General features: G+C 36.5%; 1 protein-coding gene across 4 annotated transcripts in view; it reads left to right on the top strand.

The window, feature by feature from the left end:
* Positions 1-16,981, top strand: part of TMEM117 (transmembrane protein 117) — a 554,287-nt gene that overhangs the window by 291,189 nt on the left and 246,117 nt on the right. For 3 of the 4 annotated variants that reach the window (XM_003825747.4, XM_063593086.1, XM_034935994.3), the window contains one exon: positions 10,974-11,073. The exons of the other annotated variant lie outside the window; for it this stretch is intronic. In XM_003825747.4, coding sequence (XP_003825795.1) covers positions 10,974-11,073 — 100 coding nt within the window. The remainder of the gene's footprint in view (positions 1-10,973; positions 11,074-16,981) is intronic. 4 annotated transcript variants of the gene reach the window in all.

Genomic DNA, 16,981 nt, shown 5'->3' with positions numbered 1-16,981 from the left:
TTCCTTCTTATTACGTGCTCCAGAAAAAGTCAATACAACAAAGAAAGCTGAAACTATGACCATCCCCGTTCCTCAACCTGCTTTCTAAAATTGCATTAAAAATTTCTCATGTTCTGTCATTTCTTCTCCTACTCTGCAGTTTTTTTTAAATTCCTACATTGTCATTGTAGTAAATTTTGGAAGAGGGAAACATAATTTCTCACTCCACCAAGTTTATGTGTAATCTTACTTCTAGGGTGCTGTTTACATGTGGCACCAAAAGGCCTAAAAAATAACATCTAAGAGACAGTTGAAGCAGGGGTATCTAGTTCAAAGACACTGGGCAGGTGTTGAAAAAGAAAGGATTATTGTCAATAAAGCACAGTGTATTTTACTCGTGGTCCCAACTACTTACACCCGAATCAGATGGTAAGAGCAAGTACAAGAACAAGTAAAAGTGAAAAGTGAGTTTTCCATAATATCTTTGGGAATTTGAGACTGCAGGGCATCAGTGTCCCTGTTGCTATTGGCTTATGGTAGCACAGGCATGGTACAATGATGTGGGTGTATTCGTTGACTGATTACAGACATTATAAGGGAGGCATCTGTTGTAATAACAGAATTTGCAAAGATGTCTGCATTGTCCTTGGCACAGACATGAGTACCTTGGTCTTGGTGCACATGTTGACAACATGAGTGGCAGTAGCAGGCTCTTTGGTGGGCATCAGTTGAGGAGAGGGTATCTCTGGAACGACTTTTGACATTGGAATCAACTAGCCTTCATGACAGTGAGTGGAACAAGAGGAAAATAGCACTGTAATAGCTAACAGTACTGGTTCCAACAGCGCAAAGGAAACTCTCAGAAAACTTACTGAGTTATTTGGAGGAACTCGATGGGTCTGAAATGTTCACAAGATGGGTAGAATTGTGGCTTTTCTTCTCTCCTCTCTTTTCCTTTTTCTTTTTTCTTTTTTGACCATGGTCTGATAGCTGGTGTGGTGCAGCTTTTGAAACACACATTTCAAAAGCAGAGCATGAAATTCTTGGTGGTTAAGTCAAGAGAAACTATATAATTAGTAAAATTATGAAACAAATTTATGGGGCAATGAGAACTAATTCACTTCTAATTTGAAGGGCATTTGATGATAATGAGGCTTTGTGAGGCTAAAGAGATGTCCCTTGGGCTTTAGAGCTCTTCGTGGAAGGTCCAAGTTCAGGTATGGCCAAGCACAAATGGGGAAAGTGCTTCATAATCCTTTATCTGATATGCCACTTCTATATTATTGGCAAACTCAATTCCAGGGCCCCTCTCCCAAACTCCTGTGTTGCTCTCTCCAGCTCTATTCTATACTACTAAATGATGTCTGCTTAATATTATCTTCTTGTTACCTTTTTCTGACACTTTGTAAGAGACCTATAAAATACCTTTGGTCTTCAGAAATGCAGCCTCCACTCTCTCCAGGTTACACATTATCTGCCTTTATTTTATCTTTTGTCAACACTTTATATTTCAAAATCAGGCTCCCTTTATATTAGCTAGTTAAGTGATGTCAAATCTAGCTTTTCATCTATTCAGTCCACAGATATTCCCTCACTTATTGTGACTCAGTTGACACACTCACCGTTTGTCCCACATCTCTCAAAACGGAGACACATTGGTCTTTTGGGGTTTTTGTTTTTGTGTTTTTGAGACAGGTTATCACTCTGTTGCCCAGGCTTGAGTGCAGTGGTGCGATCAAGGCTTGCTTGCTGTAGCCTTGACCTCCTGGGCTCAAGCAATCCTCCTAGCTCAGTCTCTAAGTAGCTTGATCTACAGGTATGTGCCACCAAGCCTGGCTAATTTTTTGGTTTTGTAGAGATGTGGTGCACTATGTTGCCCAGGCTTAACAGATTGGTCTTAACTGGACCATATATCACATTTTTTAACTGGAGAGAGAGGGGAGTGCTATTCTAAATTTCAGGACACCTGTGAAATTTATATGCGGAAACAGTACATTAGATTTAAACAAAAGTTTCCCCCATTTCCTAGAGCAGTGCCACAAAGTGTGGGCACATCTGTTTATCTTCGTTCTAATTAGGAATAATTTGAGAACCAACCTCAGTCTACCAACTACACTGATGGCTTTTTTCGTATAGCCAATTTAGTGTCATTTATTTCTAAAAGGCTAGAAGAATGGTTGCACAGTTAAAATTGAACAAAATACTCAGAACCACAATTTTGAGACTCTACCCTCTTTCCTGGGTGAATATTTACAATGCTTTTCATTGCAACGAATATAATCTCAGTGACGTTAGCTCAAGAACAAAGATAAGATAGGGAACAGTGATTCTTAGGAAGCAACATGGATGTCCCATGGAATCCAAAGTGCTGGTATACATGTCCCAGGAAGGCATTGGAATTAGACTGCCACACCACCCATGTTTTTTCCTGTCTTCTCTCCTTTGCATATGTCAGCCAGCTTTCATCCTCTGCCTTCCCTCTCACTCTCTGCCACTCTCACTCTCTTTCCTTCTCTTGCTTTGTCTGCAGATTACAGGGGATAAAATTGTGGTCTCCAACAATCACTGGGTTATTTTCTCATATAACCTCCAGGAAAGATATTTCCTTCTTTCTCTCTTTTTGTATTGGTTCTAAATTACCAGAAAAGGAAACAATAGCAGAGTTGGGCATCATTATATATGTCTCCATAAGATTACCCCAATGGCAGGAAGAAATTACTAGAAAACAGGCACTGAGTGATAATCCAAGATGGGACCACTAGCTCTGGGGTGCTATTTTCTTTCCCTTGAGAATTTATGAGTTTACAAGTATCAGGGTCATGGTCTAGCATGCAGTGAGACATCAGTAATTATTTGTTTAATGAATAAATGAATATAAATTAAGATAGGTGCTTATCCAATATAAATTTACATGCTGCAATAAGGTTCCTGGGTAAAGACAGTTCCCTTCTCCCTTCCCCATATTACTGGAGCCTAAAATTGTTTCAACAGGAATATGGAGTAAATCATTGGGAAATAGTGTTGAGTAGCTACAGGGAAGAGAAAAAGAGGTGGTTGAATTCATATCCAGAGGAAGATGGACGAAAAGAAGAAAGGGAAGAAGAAGGAGGAGGAGAGAGAAGAGAAAGAAAAGAAATTGTCACAACTGCTTTGAATTTGAAAATTTTGTAGGAAATACAAGAACAGTCTCATTTTTCAGGTTTCTTCATTTTATTATATACAGTGGACAAATTATAGTTCCTGGTAAATGTTAATTATTGTATTTATGTCCCATTGTTTTTATTCCATTATTTTGATCATTTGCAACCATGAACACTTGCCTCCACTGACACATACCCATTAAAATTGAACTTGGTTTTTGTTCTACTTTGAACAGCATCAAAATCTTTGCAAAACTTGTAAGTTATTTTATGCTCTTCTAATTAGTTTAGATAGAAGAATAATTATATAGGGTAAATTAATGAATGCCATTCTGGCTTAGCTTACAATTCCCTTTTACAATAATAAAAACTTATGGCAATGCATTGTATATATTTTACTTGAATAGTTCTAAACACTTAATTTTATTTAACATTAAAATGTGACTAAATTAATTATGAAATTACTTTCAGGTAATTTGTGACTCTCTGGATTCCTTTGGGGATTTATTGGGGTTCTCTTAGCAACAAGCTCAGGATTTTAAAGCTTGGTTATCTGTATCATTTTTCTAATAACTTTAGTGAAGATAAATGAAGTCTCTTTGTTGTATTTGTTTACTTCATTAGAGGTAGAAGACAGAACTATTCAGAGCATCAAATTAGATTGCATATTCCTGGAGTGTTTGGGAAGTTGATAAAAGAAAAGAATTAAACTATGAAAGAAACTTGGGATATAACCACACAAAATCTGGGACTTTAGAATTAGTTTTGAGGCTATATTGTTTTTTAACCTTATAGACCTTTATATTTTGACTTTAAAAGACACACAACAAATGTAGTTTTACAGTATCCATTTGAAGGGCAGTGGAATACATTTTGTTTCCTTTTTTACATATGGATAAAATAAATGTGTTTTACTGTGTAGCTCTGGTATTGTTTGTGCCAGCAAATTGGTGCACTAAATCATGTATTGATAAGTAATCTCATTAAAAAAATACTTTAATATGATTAAGTAGATTTTCAATATTTTACTTTTTAAATTATTCAACTGACGTTCGAAGTAAGTAAATTTACAGCATATGTTGCAGAAAGTCAAAGATATGTTCTTTATTTTGATTTATTTATATTCTAGCCTCTAGCTTTTTATTCCAGAAGAGGTAATAAAAATGATACAATAACGCTCTATTCTAACTTTGTTAGAGCATCATAATTACATGGCACACAATTTGTCTTTGATGTTTGCTTTTATTTTATCTTGTATTGCAAATCCTTGCTTTTACCTTTTATGCTTTTATACTCATCCTACTTTGGCCCTGATGTCAAATGATTTAAGTAATTTACTACTTAATTCATTTACTTATTTATTGCATTCCTAAAACATACTATACCCTGGGCCAAGAATTCCATTTGCCAAAAAAAAAAAAAAAAAAAGATACATGTTTTTTACCCTTGAAGTAAATCTTATGGGAGAGAGGGGCAATGTAAGAAAATCATTAAAATACTCTGGGAAAATGATTTAACATAGAGGTATAGTCAAAGTATTATGACAACACTAAGGAAGCGATAACTTTCAAAAGTAATGGCGGTAGGTTTCTCAGTGGACAGACTGAGTTAGTAATCTCAAGCCAGAAGACAGGGATTGGCATGGGACAATAAAGAGAGCATTCTGGGCAGCCATTATAAGTGTATTATGAAATGGTGGTATATTGGTGAGATTGATTTCCTAGTAGGAGGAGGGCCTGAAAGAAGGAGATTCTGAAATGTAAGGAGATGAGTCTAAAAATGAAGATGCCTTGCAGAGTGGAGGTTCTTCTTACCCATGTTGTCTTAGTCCATTTTCACGCTGCTGATCAAGACATACCTGATACTGGGAAGAAACAGAGGTTTAATGGACTTACAGTTCCACATGGCTGGGAGGCATCACAATCATGGCAGAAAGCAAGGAGGAGCAAGTCACATCTTACATGGATGGCAGCCAGCAAAGAGAGAGTTTGTGCAGGGGAACTCCTCTATTTAAAACCATCAGATCTCATGAGACCCACTCACCATTGCGAGAAGAGCACAAGAAAGACCAGTCCCACTTATTCAACTACCTACCACTGGGTCCCTCCCACAACACGTGGGAATTGTGGAAGTTACAATCCAAGATGAGATTTGGGTAGGGACACAGCCAAACCAAATCATATGCTTTACCCTGTGACATTGGGGACCACAATATTATTTTGAAAAATGGAAGCCAGTAGGCCAGAAGTTTACCTTTTTTTACATGCATATTATGAAATAGTTGTACTAGAAGCTTTGCATACTTTATATCATGTGTTCCCCAATAAACCCCTGGGAAGGAAAGGTATTTTTATTCCCACTATATAGATAAGGAAATGGATGATTATCAAAGTTGATCATTTGTCCCAAGTCATGGGGGTATGGGGTGGGTTGCAAGCTTAATCTTTTCTGGTTCCAGGACTTCTGCTTCTCCAGTATGCCCTGTTTCTTTGCTAGAAATCCCCATAGTGTCAATAAAGAATTTACTGTGGGTGGAAATAGTTACAAAAGAATAGGAAATTATTACTTTAGTTTCAGATTAGAGATGATTATGGACAGAATTTAGACATTGATAGTGGTGATGACAGAAAAACAGCATAGATTTGAGAGCCTTTCAGAAGTAACATTAGTGATTAATCACTAATGTTGAGAGTAAAGGAAAGGGAGAAATTGATGTAATACTAATGTTTCTGTATACAGCACAAATGAATTTCACTGAATGGGCTGAAGTAAGGCAAGAAATGGAAGAAAGAATTGATGTATGCTGGATGTATTCACAGTGAGGGTGGGCTTGGTTAATGATACTCTGTCTCCAGTCTTCTTAGATATGTCTTCCTTATAGAACTTAGAGGGAATTAATGGCTAAAGTTATGAAATTTGAGTTGGGATTTTATCAGTGACCATTGTTAGGTTCAGATGCAATTTTAATCATTACAGGCTACAGCTAACAATTGTCTGCAGCTTTTTTGTGACATTCCAGGGGATCTTGCCCCATAGCTTCAAACCATAGGTCTGGCCTGGAAGGTCCTTACACATGTATTGAGCTCCATCAAAGTATTTTAAATCAAGAACTGGAGATTTTGAGCAAATATACTATAATGTGGTTATTTGGATAATAGTCGAGTAAGTGACTGGAGTCATTAATCTAGTTAATCATTTCATTACAAACACAAAATGATTGAGGAAAGGTTAATTTTAAAAATCTAGGTTTAGTTCCTGGCATTTTGTAGTGACAAATTTTCACTTTAATGCCTTAAGAATCCTTAGAGCTTTTGCTTTAGTTTTAGTGTGTTTAATGCAGACCTGTACTCATGCAAGTCAACTCCTCGCCCATGATTTACTTGTGTGTGAAGCCCCCAATCTTATTTATGTTGTCCAAACATGGCTGAGAGAGACAGCTGTGACATTATGAATCCAGCTGGCCACAGATGGGTTTTCAGTGAAGCATGGATCCATATTGGTTTGGTGATCTGTGTGTACTGCCTCCTGTTAAAATTCAGACTCAACCACTAAATCACCTGGCATTGACTGCAACCACTTATATATGACTAATAGACTGAAGTGAACTGGAACTTTTGTTGCTAGTGATCAAGACCCTTACTGTAAGACCAATTCACCATATTATAGTTTTATTGACTATTTTGCTCATGTTAGAGTCTGTTTAGTTTAGTCATTTTGCAACAGGTTTTAATAGGCTTGGTATCTCATATTGTCAAGATGTTATGATAATTAGCCTTTTCCAGATCTTGTATATTGAAATCTCCACATGTTTGTTATGGATTTGATGGTTAAGGTTTAAATCTCGAGGAAAAAATAATTGGAGTTAGAGGCTGAGAAAAAATTTATTTAGGATCTTAAAAGCCTATATCAATGATCAATAGTTACTTAGAAGGCTGGTAGAACTGCAAGATTTTCTAGATAGTGGAAAAAAGAAAACAAATAAAGCATAAAAGAAAACAAAGGATGTATGAGTTGTTAAAATAATCAGCTAATGCACCAAACAAAATAACTTTAATTGTGCCTCTTAGCAAATAAAGTTTAATTCTGAATTACTTGCCCAAATCATTAGGTATATGAAACCTCACAATTTCACTTTTCTAGAGTCCAATGTGATATTCAAACTGGCTAAAATTGCTAATATAAATATATGCCTGTCTTGTTGTTTACAATCCAACCAGGAAATCTTGTTAAATGTTAATGGATATGCAAATGAGTGAAATAGTAGCTGAAAATTTTTATGACAGGTCTGCATATTTGTAATTCTTCTTCATATTTATCCAAAGCAGCAAAAATAAGAATAATTACTGAATAATGACTAGTCTTTATATATTATTCTTCATTTTTAAGTATATTAGTTATTTCATAAGTTGTCAGTACTATCTCATCTGCATTGTTATAGCATCTAGCACTTATCATATGTCCACAGCCACAGGCAAGGATACTTTATTTTGTGCTGATATATTACTCTGGGTGAATACAGGACAGTTATCTTCCAGTCAGTCAAGAAGCTATAAATGTAGCTGGAGAGATAAAGTGAACACACAAAACAATTTTTAGAAGTTTTTAATATCTTCCTCCATGGAAAAGTTTTTCATGATTCAATCTCATTTTATTGCTGTTTCTAGGATTTAATGTATGGAGATCTACCCATGCCGTATATAAATAAATATGAATGATTTGGGTCACTTTATTAAATCATAATTTAAACAAATATTTATTAATTCTCCGCTGGAGAATCAACAGTAGACAAGATAGCCAAAATAGCTTCCTATTCTTCTGGACAGTTTTTCTCTTGGTTTTCAGTGATAGGAGCTTGTTTCTTGACATCCTAGTAATTTTTGAATGATGGACAGATATTATGTATAAAAGTGTGTAGAGGATAAAACAAAATTTTATTTTTCCACAAAACGTTTACTTTTTCCTTTGTTAAGTGGAGACAGTAGAAGCTGATCACCACAATCCGGTCATCAAATGGCCTGGGTAAGGGCTGGTTTATACTTTCATCAAGGATTCATCCATCTCTGGTTTTCTGTAGCCCTCCAGAGGGCTGTATTCTCTTGGACCACATTCTCTAGCTGGTTCTGAACTCTAATAGAGTCCTCAATATGAGGAAGTTGCCAAACCTCCCTAATGCTCTTTAGAGATTTTACTTAGTCTTTTAGTCTCCTTCCTGTACAAGTTCAGAAAGGTTTGGCAAGTGTCTTGAAAGGCAACCAGCTGTGTGTCATGCTGTCTTCTGGGTTTCTCCTTCCTCACTAGGATCTTGGCTCCTTAAATTTCCAATGTTGTCTGTTCTTCACAGTTCTAACTTTCCACAGTTCTCTCTAATCTGGCATCTTGATTTTTCTAGTCTTCATTGCCTCAACAATTTTAATTTTTTGATTATTTAAACAGTGTTAACACTTTTGATTAACATATATTCAAATTGTATACACATGTACAGTAGCACCACTTCATTAAAACTCCTTTTGTCAGTAACCTCCACGATACCAAATTTGTGACATTTTTTGCATTTTTAAAAAACTTTTAAGTTCAGGAGTACACGTGCAGTTTTGCTATATAGATGATCTCGTGTCATGGGGGTTTGTTTTGCAGATTGTTTCATCACTCAGGTATTAAGCCTAGTACCCATTAATTATTTTTCCTGATCCTCTCTCTTCTCCCACCCTTTTCCCTCTGAAAAGCCCCAGAGTATGGTGGTGGTTTTGGTTTTTATTTTTTTAGTTCTTAGCTGGATGATTGATCTGTTGCAAGTGTATCCAGCCGCCTGACTCTATTTTTAGATAGTAAAATAAAAGAATGATACCTTCTCTTATACAAATGTATGCAATTACAGGGAATATACCCTAAAATTTCCACTCTACCCCAAGATATTCTAGAACTAATTGGAAAAGTGGACAGGTGGGGCATTGAACAAGTTCTTCAAATTAGGTATCATTGAAAGAACTGGGCAATTACCAGAGCTAATCCTTTATAGTAATGTTGAGTTCACTGACCAAGAGCTGTTCAGTGATCATGGTACTGAATGGTGCTACACCAAGTTGTCCAAGTGAATAACTTGGGGGCTTTCAAGTGGACGCCACTTTGATTGGTGAATTCAACATGAATTGAAACTCAAGACTTGATGGTTGCTCTGGAGAGCTAAAGGTTCTGCATACTATTCTTGACTTCTTATTAGGATTTATCTTAAAGGGAAATAAGTCTTAATTTTTATCATCTACTAAGCTACTTGTGGACAGAGTAGATATTTGTTGTGTTTTATATCTTCACTAACACTTATAAGAAGAAGATGTTGCTTAGTGGTTAAATTTCTGCGTTTGTGAGTCAATCAAGTTTAAATTTAAATCCTGTCCATTTACCAGATGCTTGACCTTAAGCAAGTTGCAAAAACTCTGTAAATCTCAATTTCATATTGTGAATTAGGAATAATAATACATTTCATTGTACCAGTGTGAGAGTTGATGTATACACTGTATTTAAAGTGGTAATAACTATCTTTGGCACCTTATAAGCATGCAATTTATGGTAGCTATAAATTTTGGGCTACTATCAAAGTCCATGGAATTGGAGATCCAGAATTTTGGGGTTGTCCTTAAAACACTTACAGAGAGCCTCCAAGGTAGGTGAATGAAGTCTGTTGAAAAAGAGTTATGTTAAGAATTTTTAAGTTTGCTTTTGTTGTTAAATAAAACTAGTTAAATATCTGTTTATTTTATGGATAACAGAACCATCTGAAATAACTCCAGAAAAGAAAAAACTGAATTGGAGATAGTTTACCTCTCAGTGACTTCAAAAACATGTTTCTTCATAATTTCAGTAGATAAATAATGAACAATCGTTATCTATTAGATGTATTTTAAAATTAAGAAGAATTAAGTTTTACCAATACTCTAATTGTACAGGTATTATTATGTATAAGAAAAGGAGCAAAATTTAAGATAAAAGTAGTTAAGTGAACAAAAACTGAAGAGTAAAATAAAAACTAAAAGAGGGAGAGAGAAATTTGTCACCTAGCTACCATTCGTTAGTTATATGATATGAATAGGGCAAGTTATGTGATCTGAGTCCCAGTTTTTTCAGAGAAATTGCAAAATTAGAAAAATAATAATTAGTGTTTTCTTGAATATTAAATGAAAAAGTAGAAATGAAAATGCCTGATGAACAGTAAGCATGGTCTTAATACTAATATTTAATGATCAGTGGAAATAGGAATTAGCTATACAAAAAGTAAATGGTATAATTACATTTTCTTATTTATATTTCAGTAATAATTTAAATCACACATATTTGGATCAAATTTCGTACTGCTTTATTATGCATGGAAATTTTTCTTAAATCTCGATATTATTCTGAACGTTATTCAGGTATGATGTTATATCTAAAGCCTAATCCCAGCATTTTTCCAATTGTTTTGATTTGATGGAACTGAAGGAAAGTTAGCTCTTCTCTCCTCTTTGAAGTTACTCCAATTTAGGAAGTGTTTCTGCTCTGCTCATACTTGAGTGAGCATGCAATAATACCTTGGCTAAGTATTTCTGTTTGATTTTTCAAAAGCTGTCATTAGTCGTACAGCTCAAATATGAAGTGCACATGGTAATTGGTGGAGCCACATTCAGTCTTCAAGTATAATTGAAAATGACCCAGACACCCTGAGAGCTCTTCTTAGACTTCCAGATTTGTAAGCATATGTGATGGGACAAGAGCCAGACAGCTTGTTGAGAATGGGAGAAGTCCCTTTGCCTGTTGCTGAACCAGAAAGCCTTAACTGTATGACTCTCTGAGTCCGGACAATGTCTTGTGTGTTTGTTTCCACAGAGCATATATCATTACAGACTATATGGGCATCCGAAATGAAAGTTTCATGAAATTAGCTGCAGTAGGGACCTGGATGGGGGACTTTGTCACAGCTTGGATGGTAAGAAAATTTTAACTTCACCCATTTCAAACATCAAACGGAAGACATGTTCACAGTGTTGGACAGACACTGCTTTTGATGATGTAGAGTAAAATAATTACCTCTCTTTGAGTGAAACAAATTTATGAGTAAAGATAATTCCAGAGATTATATCCAATATCTGTGGACCTCAGAAAAAAAATCAATGCAATTAGAATACAAGTAATGGCACTCCACCAGAATCTGTCGATCTATCTATCTATCTATCATCTACCTATCTAAACACACATGTATGTTTGAGCATATAAACATATACAGTCATAACATTAATAGAAATTCTCCCTGTGAAGTTATAAATAATTTTGTTTGTCTAAATAATTTTGGCTTTTTCTTAAGGCATGTACAATTTTCAGGTAAGGAATGTGGTCTGGCCTGTCTCAGAAGACCATATGAAATATTTTTTTTAGCAATTTAAGAAATCGTTTTCTACATTTATTTTCCTCATTGGAACTACTAATATAATGGTAACTGAGTTCTGAGTATTATCTCTTTTAATCTCTTTTGTATTTTCTTACTCCTTGTTACTATAAGCCTGGAACAAACAGACAAACATGTCTCCTGCTGAGCTCATCTGTCAATAAAGTATCTTCTGTTTTTAATCATTGGGTTAAAATTTAAAGACAGCATGTTGCTAGAAGGCTCTGGGTTCTATAAATTTATGAGAGACTCACAAAATGCAAAGAGCATAACTCCCATAAAAATGGAGCACTTCATTAATACCGTTCATAAATGCAGTTGATTCTAATTACCTTTGTTAGTCTATTCACTTGAAAATGAGGAGTTATACCAGAAGGCAGATAATGCCTGACTCAAACAAGACTTGGCATGGACATGTCCCTGCAGATATGTCCCAGATATTGTAGGTAGATATTGTAGGTAGGAACAAAAGAGTTCCTGCCATTTCTATTGATTGCTTCTTACCTGGAACAGGTGCTTTCCAGGATCAGGAAGCAGTTGTAGCTTAACTGCTCCTACTGAGAACATCCAGGAAGAGTATCAAGTAACTACCAAAGGGTTTGTATGGCCTGTTTTTGAGCCTCCACCTACCTCTGTTGATTTTTAGAATGTTAACAGAACAGATTACTGTATGGATTCTATTCCATTAACTTTAAAATGTAAACTTGAAAAATGATTTATTTGTAATCTCTAGAAATAGCAATTAGAATAAGCTAGACATTGAGAACAGGCTGCCTCACGTGAAAAATTTCTTTTTTCCGGGCCGGGCGTGGTGGCTCACGCCTGTAATCCCAGCACTTTGGGAGGCCGAGGCGGGCGGATCACGAGGTCAGGAGATTGAGACCATCCTGGCTAACACGGTGAAACTCCGTCTCTACTAAAAATACAAAAAATTAGCCAGGCGTGGTGGCGGGCGCCTGTAGTCCCAGCTACTCGGGAGGCTGAGGCAGGAGAATGGCGTGAACCCGGGAGGCCGAGCTTGCAGTGAGCCGAGATCGCGCCACTGAACTCCAGCCTGGGCGACAGAGCGAGACTCCATCTCAAAAAGAAAAAAAAAAAGAAAAATTTCTTTTTTCCATTGGAAAAAGCTTTTTAGGAGGAGATACATAAACTTTGAAAAACGTAACTTCCTTGAAATTTGAGGGGATGTTTAAAAAAATTTTTGACATTAATTATGCATCGTGATTTTGACATCACTTTGTGGCAAATCTGCTTAATAAGATGGAAAAGATAACTAGATTAAGAGTCCAGGAATTTGAATTATCTGACCTGACCACCTATGGTTCGACCTTCCACAAATAATGAACAGTTCTCGGAGGCTCAGTTTGCAGATTTATCAAATAGGATTAATAGTTCCTTCCTGTGTTACATATTTTCTGTAAAGCTTAAATGTGTGGCCCTGTGATGTGACTTAAAATGCTAACGTATAAGGTAGACATAAGTGCTTCATTGTGCACATTGTGGGGCTTCTCATCACTTTAGCTTGGCTCAGTCCTTTGAGGGGATGGCAAAGGCCAAGTCATTGATCCAAACCTCAGGATGCCTAGACTTCCTGAGCCCCATAAGTGTGAGCAGCCCACCTTATCCCAGGCCTGGGGTCCAGAGTGTCTGGAGTTTATTTCAATCGCCAATGCTGCAGGAGGCTAAGATGATATGGTACATTGCTTCCTGACTTTTTTCTTATACTGAACCTGACAAGAGTTAGAGGAGAAACAATGAACCAGCAGGACCTAGGAGCTGAAGTTTGCAGGCTCATGCCAGCCATTTATTACATAAATCATTTTCTTTTCCACTATGGCAACATTGTTTGTTTCTAACCCAATTCTATCCAATTCTTCCCCAGCCATTTCTTCAAGATGTTGCTTTCTGTACCATATACAGCTCTGCCTCTCTTTATTGGTTCATCATTATTATTTTTTAAATTAGCATTTTTTCTTTTTTAACCATAGGGAGGGGTCCAATTGCTGCAGCACCCTTAGGAGGAAAATGCATGGTAGAGTTTTGACCAAAGACCTTTAACCCTTCCTGGTTGGATTTCTATTCTGCACTTGTCTGCCGCTTTCATCTGGCTAAGGGGAGTACAAATAATTCCACAGTTCAGCCTGTGATCTTTGTCTCCTTTCAAGGTCTGGCTGACCTTCATAGTTTCTTCTAATTTTACTGCTTTAATGTCTTATATTTCTACTAGCTAACCTGATAACTTCACTTTTTTCTATATGAAAGATTACTGCTACATCACAGAACTAAGACTGGATTGAGAGTCAAGAAAACCGTGTTCTAGTTTGAACCTCACAATGTGATCTTAAGTCACCTAACCCCCTGGGGCCTTTCTGTAAGCTGGAAGAGAATCCAAAGTCTCTTTATGCTATGTTATATGAAACATTGACCTTTCCACATTAGTCACAGGGATAGAAATAGCAAAGGAAATACCAAGTGCTCCTGATTTTAAAATATAGTCACACAGGGAGGATTCCCAGAGCACATCATTTCTATTCCCATTTCTATTCACTGATTGGGCAGTGAGTTTCTGTATAAATATTTATATGTCTACATATGTGTATATTGATAACATTTAAAAAAATAATATTTTCCCTCATGAGAGAAGTCTAACGTAGCCTTGACCTTCATCTGTCTATAGGATTCTCATCGTGAAATGAATATCAATGATGAGGGTGACTGTCATGGAAAAGCAACTATTTACATTAACAATCAAAGTGTGTCTTTTATATATTTCTGAAATGGAGGATTTTTCTTTTATGGAAATAATTCAAAACTTTTTCATAGTTTTAAAAGGCATATCAGTATTAATGTGACCCAAAGATAAGGATGGTGTCAACCAATATGAGAAGTATCTTTGGCCCTCACATTACAGAGCTTCAAGCTCTACTGGGTCCAATTTCTTAGGCAGCTCTGACTTTTCCTGGCTCTGTGGTACTCCCCATGCAGAGGACAAGAGATACATAACTCAGGGTTAAGGGTACTAATTCTTTTGTCAAATAGGTTTTTAAAATAGGTTAATATGTAAGAAATACGTAAAGTGCTGAGCGATGTAATCCACATTGAGCTGGGTCTTTGCTATGGGCAGGATCAGAGAAAAGCTCTGTCATGAAGCTGTAAATAAAACAACATGGGGTGTCTCACGAGACACCATTTCCAGGTATCCACCTATGTGCCCGTGCACTGTGCCATTAAGTCAGAAGCTGGAGGAGAGTTGGCCAGTTCCATATCACATTACCCCAGTTTTGCCATTGCTGCTTCAGCTTCTGATGAGGTCTAAGGTGGCAGGGGATTCCAAGGACATCATGATGGCACTTGCTTCTGCCCTTAATTTAATGCCAGAGAGAAGAAGCACTTCTGCTGATCTATGCCTAATAATCCCCTGTTCTAGCCCCTGGTACATCCTGTTCTAGTTGCTTCCATCTTACAGAAGTAAATGGTATGACTCACAATAGAATCAGGGCATCAGACTCCAGGTTTGAGGTTCTTGTCGGGGTGAGGGGTATAGATAAGGTAAAACTGAGCCATGACCTAAGAAGACAACTCTAGGCCGGGCGCGGTGGCTCACACCTGTAACCCCAGCACTTGGGAGGCTGAGACGGGTGGATCACTTGAGGTCAGGAGCTCACCAGCCTGGCCAACATGGTGAAACCCCATCTCTACTAAAAATACAAAAATTAGCTGGATATAGTGGCACATGCCTGCAATCCCAGCTGCTCAGGAGGCTGAGGCAGCAGAATGGCTTGAACCTGGGAGGCGGAGGTTGCAGTAAGCTGAGATTGTGCCACTGCACTCCAGCCTGGGTGATAGAGCGAGACTCTGTCTCAAAAAAAAAGAAAAAGAAAAAGAAAAAGACAATTCTGTTAGCCAACACTGAAGTCATCATAAAGCATCCTTCATCCTGAAAACCATATACTGTGTGTATCAACTTCTAACAGTCACAGGACATTGCATGGCTTTAACATAGTAGCCCTAGGATTATCTGTCGGAATTTATGTATATGTGCCACTACTAGCAAAGGCTTTACCATAAAGTGATGTTGTAGACACATAAAACAGGAAAAAGTCAGTTTAGTTGTTTGCCAGTTGGCTTTACTTTTATTTAAGGCATTTATAGTGACCGTCTGTTTATAAAATTATGTGTGATTTTTAATGGACTTTTTTTCCCCTTGAAAGTTGGAGTTTCATTAGAGCCAGACAAGCTTAACCACTAAAAATGCTTTTGGATTAATAAAACATAGCCTTTGTAGTTGGAATATAGTAAGAAATAAGTTGTAATTTTTGCTGAATTATTTCTCTGTATTGAGGATCTAGCAAGAATATGATTTTAGAAAAAATGTGTTGATTTTAGAAAAAAGGTATTTTTTAGAAATATATTTTACCTTTCTATTTTAACTGTGTCTATTTTATGTATAAGTACTGCAATATCTGTCTAAATATTTGAGTGACAATTTTTGCTGTCTTATTTTTCATACACTTTGTATTTTTTCAGAGAGATTTTATCATTAATATTTATACTGCTATTATCTTTGCTTCAAAAGACTGTTCATACTAGTTAAGAGAAAAAGTTAAAAACTCTTCCTGACTTGACTAGAAGCTTCTTGAGGGGAGTTACAATGTCAATAATATTTATAATTATATTCCTAACACCCAACACAGAACCAGGTATAAAATAGGTGCTCAAGAAATATTTATTTAAAGAATAAATAGATCATAACAGCACATAAGCACTGTTTCATTTCTTTTTTCTGGTTCAGTTTTGTGACTTATTATTGTAAAATGAGCATTCTAGAATCCTATAAAGGTGGAAGGAGGTCAGCTATATTGTTCAGGGTATCATATATATTAACCCTGCTTTGCTCCTCTCCCTACCCCACCTCAACCAGGCTATGCACTTCTTCACACTAAATTTGTTCCCAGAACCACAGGGACACATGCTTGTGAACACTCTTGAATGGAAGTGATGAATTGCCAGTGTAAGTCTCCCAAAATGGTGATGTCATTCTTGAGTGTAAATGGCAAAGAGTATAAAGAAAAGATTGAGCTCTGCAGATCCTGCCAGTGCATTCTTCGAATGGTCATTACTGCTCTCAGTGGCACTGTGTTGATCCCAGCTCTGGGGCAGAAGGAAGCTGGGTTGAGATATGTCCCTTGAGTCATGTGAGCAAGAAGAGATTACTACATAAGATAGAAAATTGGTTAAATTTCAGTGGACAGAGAGAATTAAAGAATGGCATATACTTGAGAGTAAATACCATTACATCAAGGGTTAATATTCATTTACAACTCTAGAACAGAATAGAGGGAGGAAATATTTCTGCAGTGTTTGAGCATAAAGTATTCCTTCTAGCTTAAATATAGATAATATGAAATAAAATTTATAATTATATAAACATACAACCTAAAATGTGGTGATG

Source organism: Pan paniscus, chromosome 10 (genome assembly GCF_029289425.2).
Source record: "Pan paniscus chromosome 10, NHGRI_mPanPan1-v2.0_pri, whole genome shotgun sequence".
Classification (NCBI taxonomy): domain Eukaryota; kingdom Metazoa; phylum Chordata; class Mammalia; order Primates; family Hominidae; genus Pan; species Pan paniscus.
The sequence above is the reverse complement of the archived record's forward strand: the minus strand, read 5'-3'. Positions and strand labels throughout refer to the sequence as shown.